The following is a 20,044-nucleotide window of genomic DNA, read 5'->3' on the forward strand; positions in this document are numbered from 1 at the left end:
TCACTCACACATACTGGCAGCTAGCTTGCAAGGTTACAGTGCCTGGGCCCCTTGAGGCTCAGAATCTGGTTACATTCTTATCCAAACTGATCTGGGACCACTCCGGGAGGTGCTGCTTACTTAATGCAATCGACTGCAAAGCTTCCAAAACTGATCCTGCCTCATAGAAAAGGCATCATGTCTCCATCAGTTCTAGCCAGGTAACCTGAGATGTCGCCTAAGCTCGCTTTTCCTAGACATTCTGCGAATCTCTATTTGTGATGCTGAGTGAAGGAACAGATCCACTTGGCTGGACATGAGTGGACATATTTGCCAGGCAAGGAGGTCACCTTACTTCCCCTCACCACAAATGATCAGCCTGTCAAGGGAACTAACATACCACAGTGACTTCTACAAAAAAAAAAAGGTCAAGGCATATCCAGTGTAGTACAAATATTATTATCATTTTAGCTGTCAGCTTTCTTATTCTTCGAACCCCCTATGGCTTGAGTGCACGTCACTCATTCCAGGCTTTCATTTAGGTAATAGTGAACTCACAGAACAAATCTGAGCTAACATGACATGCCCATTGATGACTGTCTGTCCTAAATGAATAAAAGGTGTGGTAGATGAAATTTCCAGAGCAGAGGTCTGCTCTCGAGGGAAAGATGAATGGTGGCGCCGTTTTCCATTTTGTTGTAGCTCGTCCATCACATTGTCATCTGATCCATCTTCTCTTTCTTCCTCTTTCGCTACTCATCAATCACTCTGTCCATCTCTCTCTCCTCCCCAGCTCCCAGCCATGGCAGGAATCAACACCCACACTCTATTTCTGTCATCCCTGCTGCTCATACTGAGAAGATACAGTATATCACTGCAGGCCCAAGGCAGAGTAACAAGATGGACTAGCGTGTCTCCGTGGAGCCTTACAGTGTTATTAGTTACTGGTAAAAGCCCTGGATGGCCATGCATTCATAGACAGAGATGAGCTAAACTCATAAACAGACAGAATCAAGAGGTTTGTGTACACTTACTGGTTATGAACCCTTCTCCCATGACAAGGATAAAATGGGAAATTGTGGTGTCTGAAGGTAGAAGACTGACAAGGGCTAGTGATTAATGATGACTGAGTTTCATTAGACTGAAAGTGTTTGTCGTTTCTTAGGCTCAGCTGAGATCCAGACACAACCCTCATCAGCTCTGGGCACAACTCTCATCCTTCCAAATAAATATTATACAACATATGAAAGCCTGGCGGCAACGAAGCTTTGCGGAATAGGTCTGTGTGAGGGTTATGGCATATACTCCATGCCCTCATTAAAACTCTAAATGTCTCTAAAAGTGTATTTCTGTAGTGAACGGCCCTAATGCCACAGTATATTAACCTGCCTTGGATATGTTTAGGTAAAAAGCCTTCCACAGTTCCTCCATTTTTCTGACACGCAACAAAACATACTGGCTCGGCCTCGACGGCCTACACAAGGGCAATGGCAATTATGGTCACTGTTAATATGCTCAGCCCCAGCTGGTTTAGATCTGCCTGCACTCAGAGGGAACGCCGCTGACTTGTCAGCTTGTATGCGTCACGCACAAGACTTTCGTGGAGAAACGTGCTTTGGCAGCGTCATGGCTAACCGACTGGGCCTCGATTCGTCTCGCAGTCTCGTTCGAACATTCCTCATGGTATATTCAGCCACTTTTCATGGACATAACTGAGCCCAGATGCTTGTGCTGACCCGAATCAGAGCCGCTCCCTCTGGTTTCGAGGTTGGTCTTCAATCAAATTGTTCGCAGCATGTACTGCTTGTGTTTTTTGGAGGAGATACGGGCAGTGATTTCATTGTATTTATCATGAATGATGAGTGACTGCATTAGGGACACAGCAGTGAGTAATAACAGTTATACCAGCTGACAACTTCTGTGGAATGAAATGATGAAATGATGAAAATGAAATAATCATTTCTACATTAGTAGATTTCTTCCTGGTGTTATTATAGTAATAAGTGAAACCTAAGATAATACAGTTACAATGCTAGTAACTTTTTTATATTTTTAAACTAATCAGAGGTTTGCATATATCAACATTTACTTTGCTGTCAGCTGTTATTAGAACACTGAATAGCCTGACTCTCTCTCTCTCTCTCTCTCTCTCTCTCTCTCTCTCTCTCTCTCTCTCACTCTCCCCTTTTCTCTGTAGCCTTTTGGTAAGAAAAGAGCTCCTTTCAGAGGAAAAAAAAGAGGGCAGGAGCAATGCAAAGAGAGGAAGCAGACGTGATTCTCCAAATACAGTCATTAAAGGGGAAATGTGTTTTTCAAACTGTCAAGATGATTAATGGCTGAGTGCGAAGCAGCACAAATGCTCTTGTTTAGTCTGACTGGCAGACACGATCCTGTCCATTGATTTATGGCAGGCCCTGTGTGTGTGGCACTGCTGTGGTTTGAACAGCAGGAAGGTGGGGTCTGAGCACACTGCGGTAAAATAACAGAATAGAACCAAGCCCGAGAGCAAGAGAGAGAGACAGAGAGAGAGAGAGAGAGAGAGAGAGAGAGAGCAAACTGCATTGTGTTTGCTTTTGCCCTTGGTGAAATTGCAGCTCATTAAACAAGAAAATAAAAATTGCTCTGTCAGTTCATGTGCCACAGTAAATCAGCCTCAGTTTTAAGTAATTTAGTTAATGTCCATACATGCTTGTACAATTTAGTAGATATTCATCTTTTCTTTTAACATCTGTATGCGGTGTCACGTTTCATCAATTGCGTCCTACGTCATTCGTCAGGGAACGTACTTCATCTTTGTTTTTCTTTCTCGTAATCAACATTGACTACCATTGCAAATATACTAGTATTAACATTTGAACCCACAGTAAAAATCTTACATCACCATCTTTTCCTTCTCTCTCAGGTTGCTCCAGCCTTTTGACCTCATACTCTGCACAAATGAAGGTGTCTGATTCAATCAGCCTGTGGAAAAGCTTGCAGTAGGGGTGCTTGCTGCGAGAAGGGAAAAAAAGAAGAAGAAAAATAAATAGGAATTACGATCACTTTTCATGTTACAATTTGTCTTCAAAGACTTTTATTTAAAAACTCCTGCATTCTTTCCTGCCCTCCTGACTCCGCTTGATCTATTAACATGCTCTGCAAGATCCACAAGAATAATTATGGCTGTTAAGTTAAAGTGGTAGAACTTCATCAAACAACCACAACGTCGTTTGTCAAATGTAAAGTCGTTCCTGTCAGAGATTTAATGTACTCATGAAAATTGAATACGATTTCGAATGAAAAAAAAAAAGAAACAACTTGCTGACGGGAAACAGGGAAACCAAAACCTCCAAGCTATGTAAGGACACCAAACAGGGAGATTTATTCTTTGGAGAAGACAAGCAGCCATATTTCACGTGACAACTGAGGACCTACTGGTCTGAAATAGGCTTTTGAAATCCTCCCAGGACTTGCAGCCTATTTCTTATTCCTGCTCATGAGGACTTGTTCAAAAAACAAAGAACTCTATAAAGCTTCCAGTTTTAAACCAATCCCCAGGGCCTGGAAATCTGGAAATCAAGCAAGAACCAAGCCGGGCTCATCTGGAATAAGTTACATATAGAAGACAAGCGAAGAAATTAAGGAAGATAAACTGAAAGAGTAAGAAAACGGCTGTATTTAGTTTCTCAGAAATGCCCCAGAAATTTGAAATCCTATTTTTTTGTTTGTGTGTATGTATAAAGTTTGCATCCTGATGAAGGACCAAATGTCTTTTGAGCTGATCACTCGATGGAACGATGGATAGCTGACTGGATGGATGATGTCAAAGATTGAACAGACAGCTGATGCAGATGGATGGAGGACTGAATGAAAGAGTGAATGGACGTCAAAAGAATGAGCAAAAGAAGGAAAGCAGGAGCAACAGAAGCTTGTGGGATATACACCTCCCGTGCCAGCAGTGTGGCCCAGCTGTATGCACAGGGGGGCTACAGCCCCTGCTTCAACATGTCAGAGGCCGTGATTAATGACCCGGAGGCCTTGCTCTTTCCCCCTTAACCTCCCCAAATACACCCACCTACATGCACCCACCTCAGCAGTCCCGCTACACCACTCCCCATCAACCTAATGCACACAGGCAGATTGACATGACATGAAAGTCCTTAGTGCTTCTGGCAAAACACATAGATACACAGAGCGAGTATTTATGGCCTCACAATGATTTAAGATAATCAACCAAACAGGTATTTAAACAATGTTCAGCAAAATATGTAAGACTTTCACATGTTCTGTCCCTGAGCTCAGATTTTCAATCCTTTGTACAAAATCTTGGAAACCTCCTAATCTTAAAAAAATGCAATTCTTTGATAACTTGTTTTAGGTAGGTTTGTGTGTGTGTGTGTGCGTGTGTGTGTGCATGTGTTTGCTCTAGCTTCAGATGTGCTGAGCGAGAGGAACGAGAAAAGGCGCCTGCATGTGCGCTAGTTCCCAGCCTGTCAGAGGCCTGTCGGCCTGTGATTTATGGCCACGAGACTCCAACCTGTCTTCACTGCCAGTTCAGTATTGTTACAACTGACAGCTAATGAGGCCAGACATGCTTTCAAGCCGAGCACTTAACAGAGCCTCAATCTCCTCTAGTCACGGGTCCATTATGTTCTCTCTCTTTTTCTCTCTCTGTCTGCTCTCTCCTATCCTCAGAGGAGGCGACGCCACTGAATGCTGAGGCAAGGAGCAGCTCTGCATCATCGAGGATCCGATTCGCTGAAGAAAGACAATAAGAGATGCTCGAAATTTGAACCTCTGGGCATCAAGTTATTTTGAAGAAAATTGTAAAATAATTAGAAAATCTCAAACATTCGCTGATTGATTTATTCAAATAAAATGAAAGATGGAAAATAACTCTTTGTCAGCTGCCAAAAGATGGTCTACCAGCTCAGCCTGTGCTTTGGCAGATGGTAGTTGGTCAGAACAAGCTGGATTTTTTCAGAAATACAATCCCTTTGTGACTCTGAATGGAGGAAAGCAGGACTACACTCTGGGGTGATACGTCAGAATAGATTCTGCTACTCGTACATTATGACTGAATTTGCAGTGCTTGGTAAACGGCTAAAATCTAGTGTATTTTTGCTTTTCCTTCATTTTTGATGTTTTACAACCTAGGTTATGAGTGTCACTTTTGTTATTCACACTTCATGCCTCGATTAGTGATGCTGGAGTAAAATAATAATAATAATAATAATAATAATAATAATAATAATAATAATACTCTTGTTTCAGCAAAAATGTCACATTTCAATTGGGTTTGTGTGAATTTATGTTTAATCCTGAGGTTAGGATATAGCCTTATTATTGAAACGTCAGTCCATGTGTTATATGAAAGTGTTCTGGGCTGCTAGGAGAGTTTTTATTCTCTCTCGCTCTCTATAATCACTATCAGAGGCACTGGCAACTCTCCCACCTTTAACCCTGGTTCCTTGTCAGCCATGATTAATGGCAGCTCGGCGCAGTGCAGCTTGCGTTGCCGCTTTCAGCATTGTTCCCTGGACACATAATGAACTCTGACAGGACTTTTCTTCTCCCCTTACTTTCCTTTTCTTTCACACTTTCACAGGCTTGTTTCAGAATGTACGCTGGCAACAGCGACACCTCCACCAGAGGCTCCGTGAGATTAAACAGTAATTAAGGCTGAAAAAGTTAATGTTACGTGGATGTTCTGAAAACGTTCTTCAAATGTCTAAGACAAAACCTTCAGCCATTCAACAATGAACACATAAACACTATTTACAATTTTAGGCTCTTAAACGGTTCTCTTCCATCTTAATCTCCTTCCACAACAATCTGTAAACAGACGTAGTTATATATCTTCTCAGCTCCGTGTTCAGTCAGTGGAATAACATTAAGTTGTTTAAAATGTCAGCACTGAATTTGTTACGTCAAACACAGGGCCTGTTTATCTCTGAGGGGTGTGTTCGCCATGAAGAACCACAGTTTAATCTCTGGCACTCTCTGCTGGATATCAATTGCTAGTACATCTAAAAATGCAATATTTTCCTAGATACAAGTCAAATGATTTGGACTTCAATGCTTCAGTAGAAAAAAACTTTTGTTATTAAAGGTTTCCTAGCATATTCATACAAAAATATGGTCATACCTCAGAGAATGAGAAAAATCCCATGTTCTCGAGAAGCCAAGTCCTCAGGCCTTCAGTGGCCTTATAGTATAGTGTCTTTAAAATGATAGACTGATGGTGCATCCAAACAGAGATAAGATTTCCAGACCAGAACCACGTTCGGATTTTCTCAGCAATTTAATACACTGTTTGTTCATTGTTCTCATAAACTTAATCCATCTATCGTCTTTTGTCAAGTCCTACATACAATCCAGGGTATTTTCTACAAGTAATGAATAATAATAATAATAATAATAATAATAATAATAATAATAATAATAATAATAATAATAAATTTTGCTATTGCATTTTGAAGGGATCCAGGTCTGTAAAATTAAACCATAAAGAAAACCATTCATCGTCTATTTTCACAGAACTATGATCAAGCTTTATAGGAATGCTCATTTCATGGCCTTTTTAAAGCTCTTTATAGCTAATTTAGTTGATAAGGGGAGGAAGTTTTATGTTACACCATCTGGCCAAATGTATGTGGACACCTAACTATATATAATCCTGACCTTAACTATACATGAACATGAAAGTTGGTAGCATATAATTGTATAGAAATAGGGATAAACATGATCCAGCAAGACATTGCCCCTGTGCACAAAGCAGGCTACATAAAGACATTTGGTTCACCAAAGTTGGTTGTTTGGAATGCACAGAGCCCTCACCTTAACCCAGCTGAGTGTGCACAAATTCCTATATCAACTTTCTAAAATCTAGTGAAAAGCCTTCCTTGATGAGAAAGCTTTTGTAGAGGTAACTCTATAATAATGGCATGTTGAAATAGGATGTTCAACAAGCACATACAGCTCTGGGTTGCTGATCAGAAGATCAGAGTTCACGCCCCAGCACCACCAAGCTCCACTGTTGGGCAATTGAGCAAGGCCCTTAACAGTTCTTATTCTTGCTCTCAGTTCTTATATGGGTGTCATGGTCACGCGTCGGTCATAAAGTTAGAAGAAAATTAGGTTAGAAAATTAGGTTAGAAGGGCAAACAAAACAAGAACAGGAAGTTTAAATGGGCTTCAGGTAACATGTCCATGCAGCATTGTGTAAAAGATCCAAGTGAACGAGTCCAGGCAGATTCCGAGGCGAACAGAGAGATATGGAGTCAGCTCTGGCTTCTTCTAAATTTGCAGGTTCATTAACACACGTTCACACTTGAGCATCCAACCTTGTTTTAAATGCTAATGTGTTTAATGAAATAACATCACCACACCATCTTCTTAATGGGCCCTACAGCCACTGAGCCTGTAAATGTTTCTAATGTTAACATGTAAATTGTATCCCTGATTAAAAAATACAGAGAACAATAATGTTTATATACTGTAAAATACCTGAGGTCATAACACCTGAGTAGCATGTGAACACAACTAACCCGAGCGTCTGAGCTGTTTACATAATAGAAATTAAATAAATAAATAAATAAAATAAAAAATGTTTTGTTTTTGTTGCTAAAACCAAAATCTCCGGAAGTTTTTGGAAAAAAAGAAAAATTCTTTGGAGCAAGTTGTTTAGATACAGGCTAGCTATGTATGGATCTAAAACGTATAATAAAGTTAACATCTGGGAAATTCTAGTGAAAGAAAGAAAGAAAGAAAGAAAGAAAGAAAGAAAGAAAGAAAGAAAGAAAGAAAGAAAGAAAGAAAGAAAGAAAGAATGGAAGAAAAGGAATCCCAAACTAATCCCAAACGGCTCCCTATATACGTGCACTACGGCGCGTGCGCCATAAATAACTTTAAGGGGGGCTCTGCATATATATATATATATATATATATATATATATATATATCAGATGTCTCATAAATTAAGCAATTAAAAATATATCTGTTTGCCACTTTCCACTAGGGGGCGTAGTAGGTACTAACACGGTAAAGGATTTTTTTTCTTCCTGTTCCAGCCTGAAGGGGGCGACATTTTTTTTATCTTTCATTCTATTTTTTCTTTCCGGGCACATTCCTAGATAGGACCTCCTTCCCAAAAGTAACACCAGTGTATGGATATGGGTTCGTGTGTGTTTGTTTGTGTGTAGCGGCTCTTGGGTGTAGAGCTGTGTGTATGTGAGTGTGTGTGAGAGTGTGTGTGTGTGTGTGTGCAGTATACCTGCGCCATGGTGCTGATGATCGAGCAGACAGATCGGACCTTCACTCCGTTATCATCGCCTGAAGGGGGGAAAACCAGTAGGATCGAGAAGAAAGACATGCGAATACAAACAAAGTAAGTCCTCGTGCTTTATTTCTCATGCACAGCCAAAAGAAGACGCCTTTTATTAGCCTGAAGTGAATGTTGTGCACTTCGGAGTGTGCTGCTCGGATTAGTATTGAACCCACACTGAGATGGTACCAGATGTTCGGTAGAGAACTCCGACTTCTAGCCTCGAGTCTGTTTACTAAAGTGTTGTGTTTAGTCCTTCCTCGCGCACCGCCGGGAGACCAGCTTAAATGTTTCTTTAATGTTATATAAATGTTGCTTACATGTAAAAGTAACACGTTTGCGACTTCAGACAATCACATAAGACACCAAACTTGGACCATAGTGTCCTCAGTGTGCCATTTTTTTTCACTTGCAAATTCAACTCCCTCGCTTAGTTTGCTTTACAACTTTGCAGCTGCTTTTGTTAACAAATCAGCCCATGGCTGTAATTACCGAAGTGAGGAGCTCTGTGAAGCTCAGGAGCTGAAATACAGTGCAGCCTTTTATGAAATATTAAAGGGAAGTCTGACAAATGAGCTCACTGTTGTTGAAAGTTCAATTAGACACCAGGTTTATGATTTCACTCCCCTTCGTCTGTGTGTGTGTGTGTGTGTGCGCGTGCGTGCGTGCGTGTGTACACATCCATGCCCCACAATCTCAAAGTCCTTTGTTTTGTTTTGTTTTTGTGGATTTATTTATTTTTCCTCCACAGCTTAGATGCTGAAAATGTAGAGGAGAAGCTGAAGAAAAGTGGAAAGTCTGCTTATGACCTTCAGGTGTCGATTGACACAGAGTCTGTGTCTGATGTGTCTGAGAGCAAGAGGAAGTCTCCTGTCCTGAGGTGAGACATACAGCCATGTTTCTTCACGCACACGCACAGAGAGAGGATATGGCTGCTTGACCTAAATTCTATCTACGCCATTTAGGTTCTTCATCCGTTGTCACTTTTTTTTTTGTTATATCTCATACACATTAGATCAACAGGTTGTTCCTTTAGGACCATGGTGCAAGACATAATGCACTGGAGAGTGTATGCTAACTAGACAAGATAACAAAGCAGCCTTGGATGCTTAGAAACCAGTGCAGATGATTGATTGTTTTTAAGCTCTTGGTTGTGGAGAAGTCTACAGCAGCCAGTAAAGACCTGTGATGGTAAAAGTGTCTTTAGTGTTGTCTCTGTGTGTGTGTGTGTGTGTAACACTGAACCGAGATGGACAACAGGCCAAATACTTGGAGTATCTGCTTGTGTTATGCAACAGAAGAGAAATTTCCTCTTTCCGGTTTCTTTTCCCATGAATGTATTTTTGTTTGCTTTATTAGTTAAACAAGAGAAAGTCCATGAGGGAATCACCGCTTGTAGCTGCTATAACACTATATTGGCAAAAGTTTTGGGACATCTGCCTTTACATGCACATGAATGTAATATGGAGTTGTCCCGCCCTTTGCAGCTATAACAGCTTCAACTCTTCTGGGAAGGCTTTCCACAAGGTTTAGGAGTGTGTTTATGGGAATTTTTGACCGTTCCTCTAGAAGCACATTTGTGAGGTCAGACACTGATATTGGACAAGAAGGTCTGGCTCTCAGTCTCCGCTCTAATTCATCCCAAAGGTGTTCTATGGGGTTCAGGACTCTGTGCAGGCCAGTCAAGTCTTTATGGACCTTGTTTTGGTCACTGGTGTGCAGTCATGTTGGAACAGGAAGGGGTCATCCCCAAACTGTTCCCACAAAGTTGGGACCATGAAATTGTCCAAAATGTCTTGGTATGAAGCTGAAGCATTAAGAGTTCCTTTCACTGGAAATAAGGGGCCAAACCCAACCCCTGAAAAACACCTGAACTCAATGATCTGGAGGGGTGTCCCAAAACTTTTGGCAATACAGTGTATGTTATAACAGGAAGTTGTGTGTCTCTCATCTAGTCCATGATATTAAATCTAACTATCAAAGTATTACTCTATTACTTTGCACTTCTGTTCTAAAATTAAGACTGAAACCATTTTTGTCTGCCACCACCTCATACCTTTACTCTGAGAGTCACTGGTCAGTCATTTTCGATCATCTGAGCCTGCTGTAAAACAGTGTTTTATGCTGCGAGGTGAGATGGCAAACCTTTCTGGATGCATCGACAACATGACTTGTCTCGTTCAACCTGGTCTTATGCCTGCTTGCGTCAGCATTGTTTACACACCTCACCGCTGTGCAAACACACAGTTATGGATCAGTGCACAACCCATTCCAGTGGGGTTTTTGTTGTTTTGCACAGGCTTATGAGTAAGGTTTCCATGGATCCTGTCTGTACGGTCTACTGTTTTATTTTTCGCTGTAAATGAAGTTGGCACTTATACAGTGAAGGGGTTCAGTCATTCAGGTCCTGTGGAAAGTCTCACAGTCTAGACAACTGGATTTGTGTTACAATTCTAAAGACGTCCCACCGTTCATTCAAAGGGGCTTTATGGGATAAATTATAATCCATCTCTTTAAACACTTGTGACTGAAGAAGCCAGGCTTTTGTGGTGAGAAAACTAGGCAGTTTTATAATGTCAGAGGGGAAAAATTGGCTTAGAAATTTTAATGAAGGTCAACATGCTCGTACTGGCAAAGGTTACTAGCCTCACATGCTAATAGGAAACGAAAACAATCCTAGACAAACTCCGAAATAATTGTATGTGCAAGAGTAATTTCAAGCGTAAAAGAGTAAAAGCAGGTGTGACCTTTAACACCACCTTTGACTTTAATCTTCAATTAATTGTAAGTTGTTCCACAAGTTGTCTTTGTGTGAATTTGCAAGACCTGTTGCACAACATTTATAGCTTCCTCCTAAACTATTATCTGTGGTTCTTCTTCTTCTTCTTCTTCTTCCCTAAATCCATTAGTTCTGAATTGTCATAGCCACCACGTTGACTGTCTCTAAATGTGTCGCATCACTAAAACCGAGTAGGCATGCATCTTGCACAATTCTTTCCAGATTTTTTTGTTGTTTTCTTTTCTTTTCAGGGTCCCATGTGGGGCTTTAAGTGTAGTAGTCATGATTTTTGCTGATCATGTCATGTTCTTTGCTTACAAATTTAAAATGCTCAGCGTTTTTATTTCTTTTCCAGGCTTAAACTGGCCGAACCCTCAATCACACAAAGTCCACCGGACTCCGAGTCAAAACTAGAGAGGAAAAAAACACAGTACAGCCAGGTATGTAGTGAAACACACTCGGGATTGATCAAGTGAGGTCTACTGTGACCAAATCACACTCTTTGTGTAAAAATAAAAGTGTTTTGTCTGGACTGTGCTTGGTCAGAAGGTGTTTCTAAGATTTTGCTGTGAAGACATCTGTGAAGCAAATCACGGGTATATTAATGTGCTCGTTTTCTTAAATTTTTACAATTTATAGTAACAACAACTAATTCACACTGAGCCTTGAACACTCTGAATCAAAGATTAATAACAAAATGTTTTATTCTTTGTGTGTGTGTGTGTTTATCTAGTTCTCCAAAGCAAATGCACAGTATCATAAGCTGTTCAAAGAAATAAGCAATGATGAGATCCTCAAACAAAGTAGGTCAATATTGTGTTCAAACGAGTTTCATTCGAATTGCTTAGACTCTTTCTTTATCTCCCTCAGAGTATTTTACATCACCACAAACTTATCAGTAACCACGTGCTGAAAGAAATTTATTTACTTTGTTCTATCTTATCTAATGCCCGTGTCTGTCCTTAGGTTATACTTGTGCTCTGCAGAAGGACATTCTTTATCAGGGAAGGCTTTTTGTCTCTGATAACTGGATTTGTTTCCATTCCAAAGTGTTTGGCAGAGATACCAAGGTACAGACGTGCCAGGAATCCCAGGTAATTTAGTTAAGACTAAAGAAAGGGTTCATTAACATAACAATTGTTGCTGTTGTTGCCACAGATTGCTATCCCAGTTCTCTCTGTCACGCTTATAAAGAAGACAAAAACTGCCCTTTTGGTGCCAAATGCACTTGTGATCACAACCACAACTGAAAGGGTAAGTGGATTGTTTGATATGTGGAACTCTGTTAAATAACATGTTGTGGGAATAATTTGTTAACAGTTGACTCACATTCAATTGAATATCATTTAGCACCTGTTTGTGTCGTTCCTGTCCCGGGACACTACATACAAGTTCCTGCTCTCTGTCTGCGTTCATTTACACGTAAGCGAACTTTTCTCTTCAACATAGCAAAGCCATGTTATGACATTGTGTCTGTATGAAACGAAATGAAACAAAACGCAACACTGTTGTTGTTGTTGTTTCCATGTTAGGCAGAGAATGCAGGCAGCACCCCGATCACATCGTCAGCAGAGAACAGCTTCAGAGGAGACTGCCCTTCCTCGCTTCCTCTAGTAAGTGTGGATTTGCCTGTGGTTTCTTTATTTCCATCACTCAAGTAGGTTTGTCATGAGACTCCATCACAAGTCACCATGGCGTCACTGTGTAAAGTGAGATGGTCATAGATTTGTGTGCTTTTTGACTGTCTACGTGGATTTCCTGACGTGTGTGTGTGTGTGCAGGACTTCTCGGCTGATTTTTCAGATCTTGATGGAGTTGTGCGTCAGAGGAGGCAGGACATGCTGGACAGTAGCAGTTCAGGCTCCCAGACTCCAGATTATGAAAAAATGGCTGGTGTGTATTTCCAAGTTATGTACAGTTTACACTTTACACTCACCTTTGCATCTATTACCTCAGTCAGCTTTCAGCAGGAAGGAATTAGTGATAAGTCATGAACTCATAAACTAAACTGACCTGTTAGTTCCTTAAGAGCTCGTGGTTGCTGTTGTAGAAAAGACATTTACATTGTTTCCTGTCCAGTGTCACCCAAATGAGGATGAGGTTCCCTTCTGGGCCTGGTTCTTCTCAAGGTTTCTTCCTCAGATCATCTCAGGGAGATTTTCTTCACTACCGTATAGGTGGGAGCTCTAGTGGAATGGTGTGGTTGTACATAAGGCAGGTTGAATATTGATAGAACTAGATAAACTGTGCTTTAAATTGAGAAGAGGAAGGTTGGACCTGCCAAATCTCATCATTAACGGTCAGTTAGTATAGAGAGGCAGAAAGAATCTCTTACTTTGGTTTGGTCTGAGTTTAGACGAATATCATGTTCTTTTGTATATCTCAAAAAATCACAGCAAAGCTTATTTTATCTTATTAACACTTCTGTCCTGCTCGTGTTAAATAACCTTTTTTTGCCTATAAATCAAAACAGCACTGCTACAAATAGTTGAGCTTCAGTGAAGCAGCATTACATCATAATTTAAATTAACTATCTAATAAACTAAAGACTTAGTCCTGATAAACGCTCTACTTTTCCTGTTCCTTAAATAAACAATATATATTTTTAATCTATCACGTTTAATACCGGTTACTTGGAAGCACAAAGGTTATTAATTACTGACTTGTCCGCTCTGAAGATGCTTCACAAGTAAATACGTTTGACAGGCTTTATGATTTCATTTGTATAAATAAATATGACATTGGTAAACAAGATAAACAAGCCTGGAAACGCACTAGTAGTTCTGAATAATGTCATAGGATTGCATTCCAATCAAGCGATTAATGCAGAACAGCAGGCAGTAAGATTAGAGGGGGTTACAGGTCAAACAGGTAGGAGTATTTCCCCTGATCTTGCTCTTTGGAGATCGATCCACCCATGATTACATCACTGTGTTCAGCTGCATCAGCAATACAGGAGGTTGGACAATAAGACTATGGATTATAGATTATGGATTATAGATTATAAGTGGTGGTGTTTTGTTTTTTCATGTAGACACCACCACAGTCAAATTAACATATGTTCTATGTAAGATGGCTAAGAATTTTTTTTTTTATGGTTAAGAACTCTAATGTCTCTACACAGCAGAGGTGGAGAATATGCATGGTAATGCAATAAGCATAAGAAGAAAGAGAACTGAGAACTAAAATCAACAACCCACGTCCAACCGTCTTCTGAACATACAGTATTCTCACAGGTTACAAGCCTCTAATGAGGAATATTTTGATTCTCAAGCAGCATTTCTGGTATTAATCAAATTAATTTAGACTAAGATCTGTGACCACTCCTGATCGCATTTTCTGATTAGAAGGGCTGCCAGATCTGGCAAAAACAATCCAGTCTAATGCCACATTAAAATCAGCATCCTCAAAGACGAGAAATCCTGCGAAACAGTGACTCCTGGTTTAATTGTCGGCCTCTTCGATCGGTCAGTTATTGCCCCACTGTCAGGAACAGGCTGTTGCATTTTGTTGAAAACTGTGAATCTGATAGTCTTGTGATTTTTCTGGGAGTTAGATTTTTCAGGGACGCATCCAGCTTATGAGAATGAACTGGATTACAGGATGTACTTGACCCCGTTTAGACTTGTATTCAACAAAGGCCGCTTGTCATCCAATCACTCAACAGTAGTTAGAAAATAAAGAAATAAAACCCAAATATTAGTTTGTTTTTGTGTGGTGTTTAAATTCAGTACAGCACAAAAAAAAAAAATCAAGCTCTGACAATTAGGACAAAGTATAAATACCTGGAAAGGTATAAACCTCAGGACTAGAAGTTGTTAGAAGTGATTTTTGCCTTTTGTGAATGGTGTTGCATGAACATTTCAGGGTTTTTTTTCTTTCTATTGAACTTGTTAAAGGTTCTGCTGAACAGTTTTTAACCCTGCACTCGTCACCTGCATAATGATGTGGATGGAAAACAGTTTTGAGAAAACAATGGAAACTGGCAAAAAGATGTTTCATGCAACATTAGAGCAGCAACACTCTTTTAGAGACGAGACTTTATCCTGGTTTTATCAGCGGCCGTACGTTGACCTGAAATAGAAGTCTGTTCACTTCTTACATTTGATTGAATAGTACAAGACTAGCAGTGTTTTATAAGGGCTTATTAAGGCTAATGACTCTGATTATGTTTTATGTTATGCTCTACTGATATAAAGTTTTGGGAAATATAATCAATCAAGCAGAACCAACATCAATAATTCCACTGCTAACTTTACAAACATCTTTTTCTTCTTGTCTCTAGAGTTTTCTCCACTAACTGAAAACTTCCTGGACGTGATGAAAAATGGAGAGATGGCCGTCCATGCTGACATTCACCTGCAGAGCAGCAACGCAAAGCAACACAGTGGTGTGTGAATTGCCCCTACACGCAAACACTACACTTTCAATTTAGAAATGTGTTTCTTAGTACTTCTGCACTCAGTTTGTGATCCTCTCAGAGCTCTCATGACTGTTAGCTGATGAAGTGTTAGTGATGCAGACCAAATTTTGACACGTTAAGTAAATAAAACGGGACATTCTAAGATGGTTTATTCGTTAGATTGTCTGAGTTTTTAATGCTTGTGGTATTTATAAGGGATTATCCTTGTAGCAGATGACCTGATTAGATTTTATTGTATTGATCCAGCAGGCTCAGTGTCATAGCAAGCTCTGAAAGGATTTCCTTCTGAAACAATTTTCTGCTTATATATTTATTTTAATTCCATTCACTGTTTTACTTGTTTATTTATTAAAGAATAACATTATACCTTTTTGACCAGTCCATATTTGCATACAAAAACAGTTATATGTGGCCAAATTATTCTCTGTTTTCTCGTGCTGTAAACAGCTGTAAACACCTCCCCAGTTTCTCTTTGTGTCTTGAAGTTAATGAGACAAAAATATGCAGCTTGGCGTGTCGCTGAGAAACTGCAAAGCCATTCGCCCGGAGTGTACAAAGCACAATAATATAAACCTGTGATTGACTTGTCAGAGCTGCTGTTATAGAAAATGAATCAACATCTTGTGATCAATCAGATTCAAGAATTTAATAAATCACTGACTGTGACAACAGAAAATTGGACGGTATAAATTCCACAGTAAATAATTCCATTATTGGTCTATAAGTGATGCTGATATATCAGAGGGTACGTGTAACCTTTGCTTATATTAGCTTAATATGTAATGGTGTGGTGTAAGTACAGAAGAACTTATAGGGGAGATTTTGATTTCCGTATTTTTTTTTTTATTCTTTAAAAGGTTAATGGTGTAGAGAAGTTGCTAGACTTCCTTTTCAGGTAATTAAAAACATTGCTCAACCTACACTTGTTCATCCACAGGTCCGGTTAAGGCTACAGCTGTTTCCACCCAGCAGGAGAAGTTTCTTTATCCATTGTCTCTCAATACTCTCCTACTCGTCTATCTAATCTTGTGAGTAATTGTTTTTGTGTTCCACGTAATGAATGTACAGTAATTTGACTGACCTGCTCAGCTGCTTTTGCGTGTCAAAACAAGCTTTGCCCTCGTTTTATTCTCGTAATCAGAACCATTTGAGAAGTATTTGTTGTTCAGATAAAGGAGGGCGTTGTGTCTTGGCAGGGTGTGTGTCCTCGTCATGTCTTCGTGCTACATGGCTTTCAAGATCCTGGCTCTCGAGCAGCGGCTGAATTCGCTGGGCACTTTGGGAGACTATTCACACGAGTAAGTCAGTTGTTAATTATAGATGTGTCTGCGTATCTTTGGTGACCCTTCTCCCAAACGAAACCAAGAAGTGCGATTATTAGACACGACTGCCAGCAAATGTATCTACAGGCTAGCCTAGAAAGAAATCGGCCACACCTTCACTTCTTGACAACATTCTTTCTATTTTTACTTACGACCGTTGGTGATGCTGTGTGGAAAAACATAAATTGTCCACTGTTAACAACAAAAAAATGTAGTTGAGCTAGCCCATTTATATAATTCAGCTTCCTATTTGCACATCATACTGTAGGTACAACTTCACACAAGCTAACATTCAGACGAGACAATGCACGGAAAAGACCCAGCATGTTGCTTCTAAATATACTATTGTGTTTTCCATAACAATGTTTCTGTTAAAGGTGATCTTAATCCCAATATACTACACCCTACACCCTGTATAGCAGTGTTCTGGACTAGTCCCAGCGTAGACTTCCTTCCATTGTTACTTCAAAATACATATTTCTTTAAACTAACCTAAACCTTTTTTCTCATACAGGAACGCACTTTATCATCGATCTGAAGCAGCCGCCAGTGTGGAGATCTACGGCGAGCTGTCCACAAACCTGTTCAAGTTAGAAAAGGTGAGTGAACTGTTTGGACTGTTTAAACTGTTGGATTGAGTAAATTTTCCTACTAAATCATTTACAGACCGATTTTTCTGTTGAACAGCAAGTGAAAGAGGAACCTGTTTATTTTCATTTATATACAATACAATCTTGCTGAGAAAAGAAGTTGGGGTTTCAAAGGCCAGTTCACATGCAGTTCACAGAAACGTGTTTATTCCTTGTCAAATACACGTGTGTTTATCAGTCTGGTATAAGAAAAAGATCTGCATGTTTATACACTATCTTGCCAATAGTTTTGGGACACCTCTCCAGATCATTGAGTCCAGCTGTTGTTTTTCAGGGGTTGGGTTCGGCCCCTTAGTTCCAGTGAAAGGAACTCTTAATGCTTCAGCTTCATACCAAGACATTTTGGACAATTTCATGCTCCCAACTTTGTGGGAACAGTTTGGGGATGACCCCTTCCTGTTCCAACATGACTACACACCAGTGACCAAAACAAGGTCCATAAAGACATGGATGAGTGAGTTTGGTGTGGAGGAACTTGACTGGCCTGCACAGAGTCCTGACCTCAACCTGATAGAACACCTTTGGGGTGAATTAGAGCGGAGACTGTGAGCCAGACCTTCTCATCCAACATCAGTGTCTGACCTCACAAATGTGCTTCTAGAGGAATGGTCAAAAATTCCCATAAACACACTCCTAAACCTTGTGGAAAGTCTTCCCAGAAGAGTAGAAGCTGTTATAGCTGCAATGGGCGGGACAACTCCATATTACATTCATGTGCATGTAAAGGCAAACATTCCAAAACTTTTGGCAACATAGTGTATGTAGTTTAGCCAAAGCTTAGCCTCAGTGTCTGTTTAGACATTCTAAGCAATCTAAGCTGTAGTCATTTTTAACATAAAGTGATTAAAACATCCACAAATTTTATCTCTGTATGTAATGAATTAAAAACTGGACAGACTATGTTGTTGTTGTTGTTAAAAGTGTGAAATAATGAACACCCTAATGTTCCTGTAACAGCATTTTCTTCTGTTTTCTATTCTGTACGCACTATGAGCCAAAGGTTTGTGGACACAAATTCGTAAGCACACAGTTGTACAGGATGTTGTTGTGTGCTACAGCTGTACATATTCCCTTCATTGGAACTAAAAGGAATTCCGGACGAACCGGAACACCAACAGCGCCCCATATTTTAGGGCCTGACTTCTGATGCTTTTGTGGCTGAATGAGCACAAATCCTCAAATCTACACTCCAGAACTTAGTAGAACATTTTCCTAGAAGTGTGGAGGTTATTATTAAGAGCAAAGGAAGATCAAATCTGGAATGGGATGTTCAAAAAGCACATGCGGGTACAACGGCTATGAAGTGAATTTTAATTATTTATAGTGATGTGAAGCATCCACCATAATAAACTGTGAGAATGAGCTGTTGGTATAGAAAGTTATGTTAACATAAATTCGAAATTATCGCCAGAGCTGTTATTATTATGAAATATTCATCAGCCTTCTCAGATTTGAGAAGTACTGTGGTTCAAGAAAGATCTGTTTAGTTACGAGTTTTGTGCTGAGTTTCTCATTGTTCTGTTGTTCTATGCACAGATTCAGAAGAACCTCCGAAAGCTGCTCGAAGGGAGCTGAGTGTCCTGACAGAAGCTTCGTCTTCATTAAAAACTCTTCAAAGACTCAAAGAACAAACATGAGGATACTTAACTGTGCAATAGCCACACCACTCAGCCTTTCTCTCAGCTCAGGAGTGCACACACTTTATTATTATTTTTTTACCTGAGGCATGGCATGGCATTTCATCTAAGGCTTATGGAGAGAGAGAGAGAAAGAAAAATAAGCTTTATATTTTAGTACTGTAGAATTGAAAATGTTCAAGATAGTGAAAATAAATGAGTCCCAAGGACTCGGGTTTTGTATGTTTAACATTTCAGAAATAAAATCCGATTACTAAAAATGTAGCTTTGTGACGATTTGTTACTATTTGAAATTGTCAATAAAATATTTATAGTTTGAGTCAGTGAATATTGCTTGTTTTTTTGTTTTTTTTTGCTTGCTAAATTGAAAGCAACATCAAACCCAAATACCAAAGGCTATAACACGTGCTTTCTGTGAAGCAACCACATCTGTAGCTAATGGTAAGTCCCAGGACCGCACACTTTCATGTCCTTACAGACACACCTACCATTGTGAAGGCAGAGAGTAATGCAGTCCTACTCACCCAGTGAATATCCAACATTATTTGGCCTTATGTTAAGTTTATAATAATTGTATTAAGCCAGCTTTTACACTTTGCAGGTTGCTCGTCACAGGGTTTCTGAAGAACTTCTGCAGTCAGGGATGCCTTAAAAAATACACTGACCCATTTAACACCATGTAGTCAAATAAATCTAAAAAATCCCAATCTGAATATTTGGATCATTGAGGTTGGAAACTATGAAGATTTGTATTTGTTCAAGAATTCGTTTTATTGTAATTGTTTGGGGCAAGTGGTTAAGGCTCTGGGTTGTTTATCAGAAGGATCAGGGTTGAAGCCCCAGCACTGCCAACTTGGGCAATTGAGCAAGGCCTTTAACCCTTTCTGCTTCTGCATCATAGCTGCCCTTGCTCTATGACCCCAACTTCCTCAGCTGGGATATGTGAAGA

General features: G+C 39.8%; 1 protein-coding gene across 1 annotated transcript; it reads left to right on the top strand.

Annotated features, from left to right (window-relative positions):
• Nucleotides 1-8,073: 8,073 nt before the first annotated feature.
• On the top strand, nucleotides 8,074-19,423 carry LOC131366945 (GRAM domain-containing protein 2B-like). The gene is made up of 14 exons (XM_058411986.1): nucleotides 8,074-8,347; nucleotides 9,036-9,164; nucleotides 11,419-11,503; nucleotides 11,797-11,866; nucleotides 12,030-12,133; nucleotides 12,222-12,317; nucleotides 12,414-12,485; nucleotides 12,596-12,676; nucleotides 12,845-12,956; nucleotides 15,349-15,453; nucleotides 16,424-16,514; nucleotides 16,683-16,784; nucleotides 17,323-17,407; nucleotides 18,995-19,423. Exons 1-14 carry the CDS (start codon nucleotides 8,241-8,243, stop codon nucleotides 19,031-19,033), a joined length of 1,278 nt encoding a protein of 425 aa, XP_058267969.1. The 5' UTR covers nucleotides 8,074-8,240; the 3' UTR covers nucleotides 19,034-19,423.
• The last annotated feature ends 621 nt before the right edge of the window (nucleotides 19,424-20,044 follow it).

This window comes from Hemibagrus wyckioides, linkage group LG16, assembly GCF_019097595.1.
Source record: "Hemibagrus wyckioides isolate EC202008001 linkage group LG16, SWU_Hwy_1.0, whole genome shotgun sequence".
NCBI lineage: Eukaryota > Metazoa > Chordata > Actinopteri > Siluriformes > Bagridae > Hemibagrus > Hemibagrus wyckioides.

Coding starts and splice junctions, on each gene's coding strand:
- LOC131366945 (XM_058411986.1), top strand. CDS start 8,241: ATGGTGCTGATGATCGAGCAGACAGATCGGACCTTCACTCCGTTATCA. Junction 12,134..12,221: donor TGTTTGGCAGAGATACCAAG/GTACAGACGTGC, acceptor TTGTTGCCACAG/ATTGCTATCCCAGTTCTCTC. Junction 16,515..16,682: donor CTACTCGTCTATCTAATCTT/GTGAGTAATTGT, acceptor GTGTCTTGGCAG/GGTGTGTGTCCTCGTCATGT.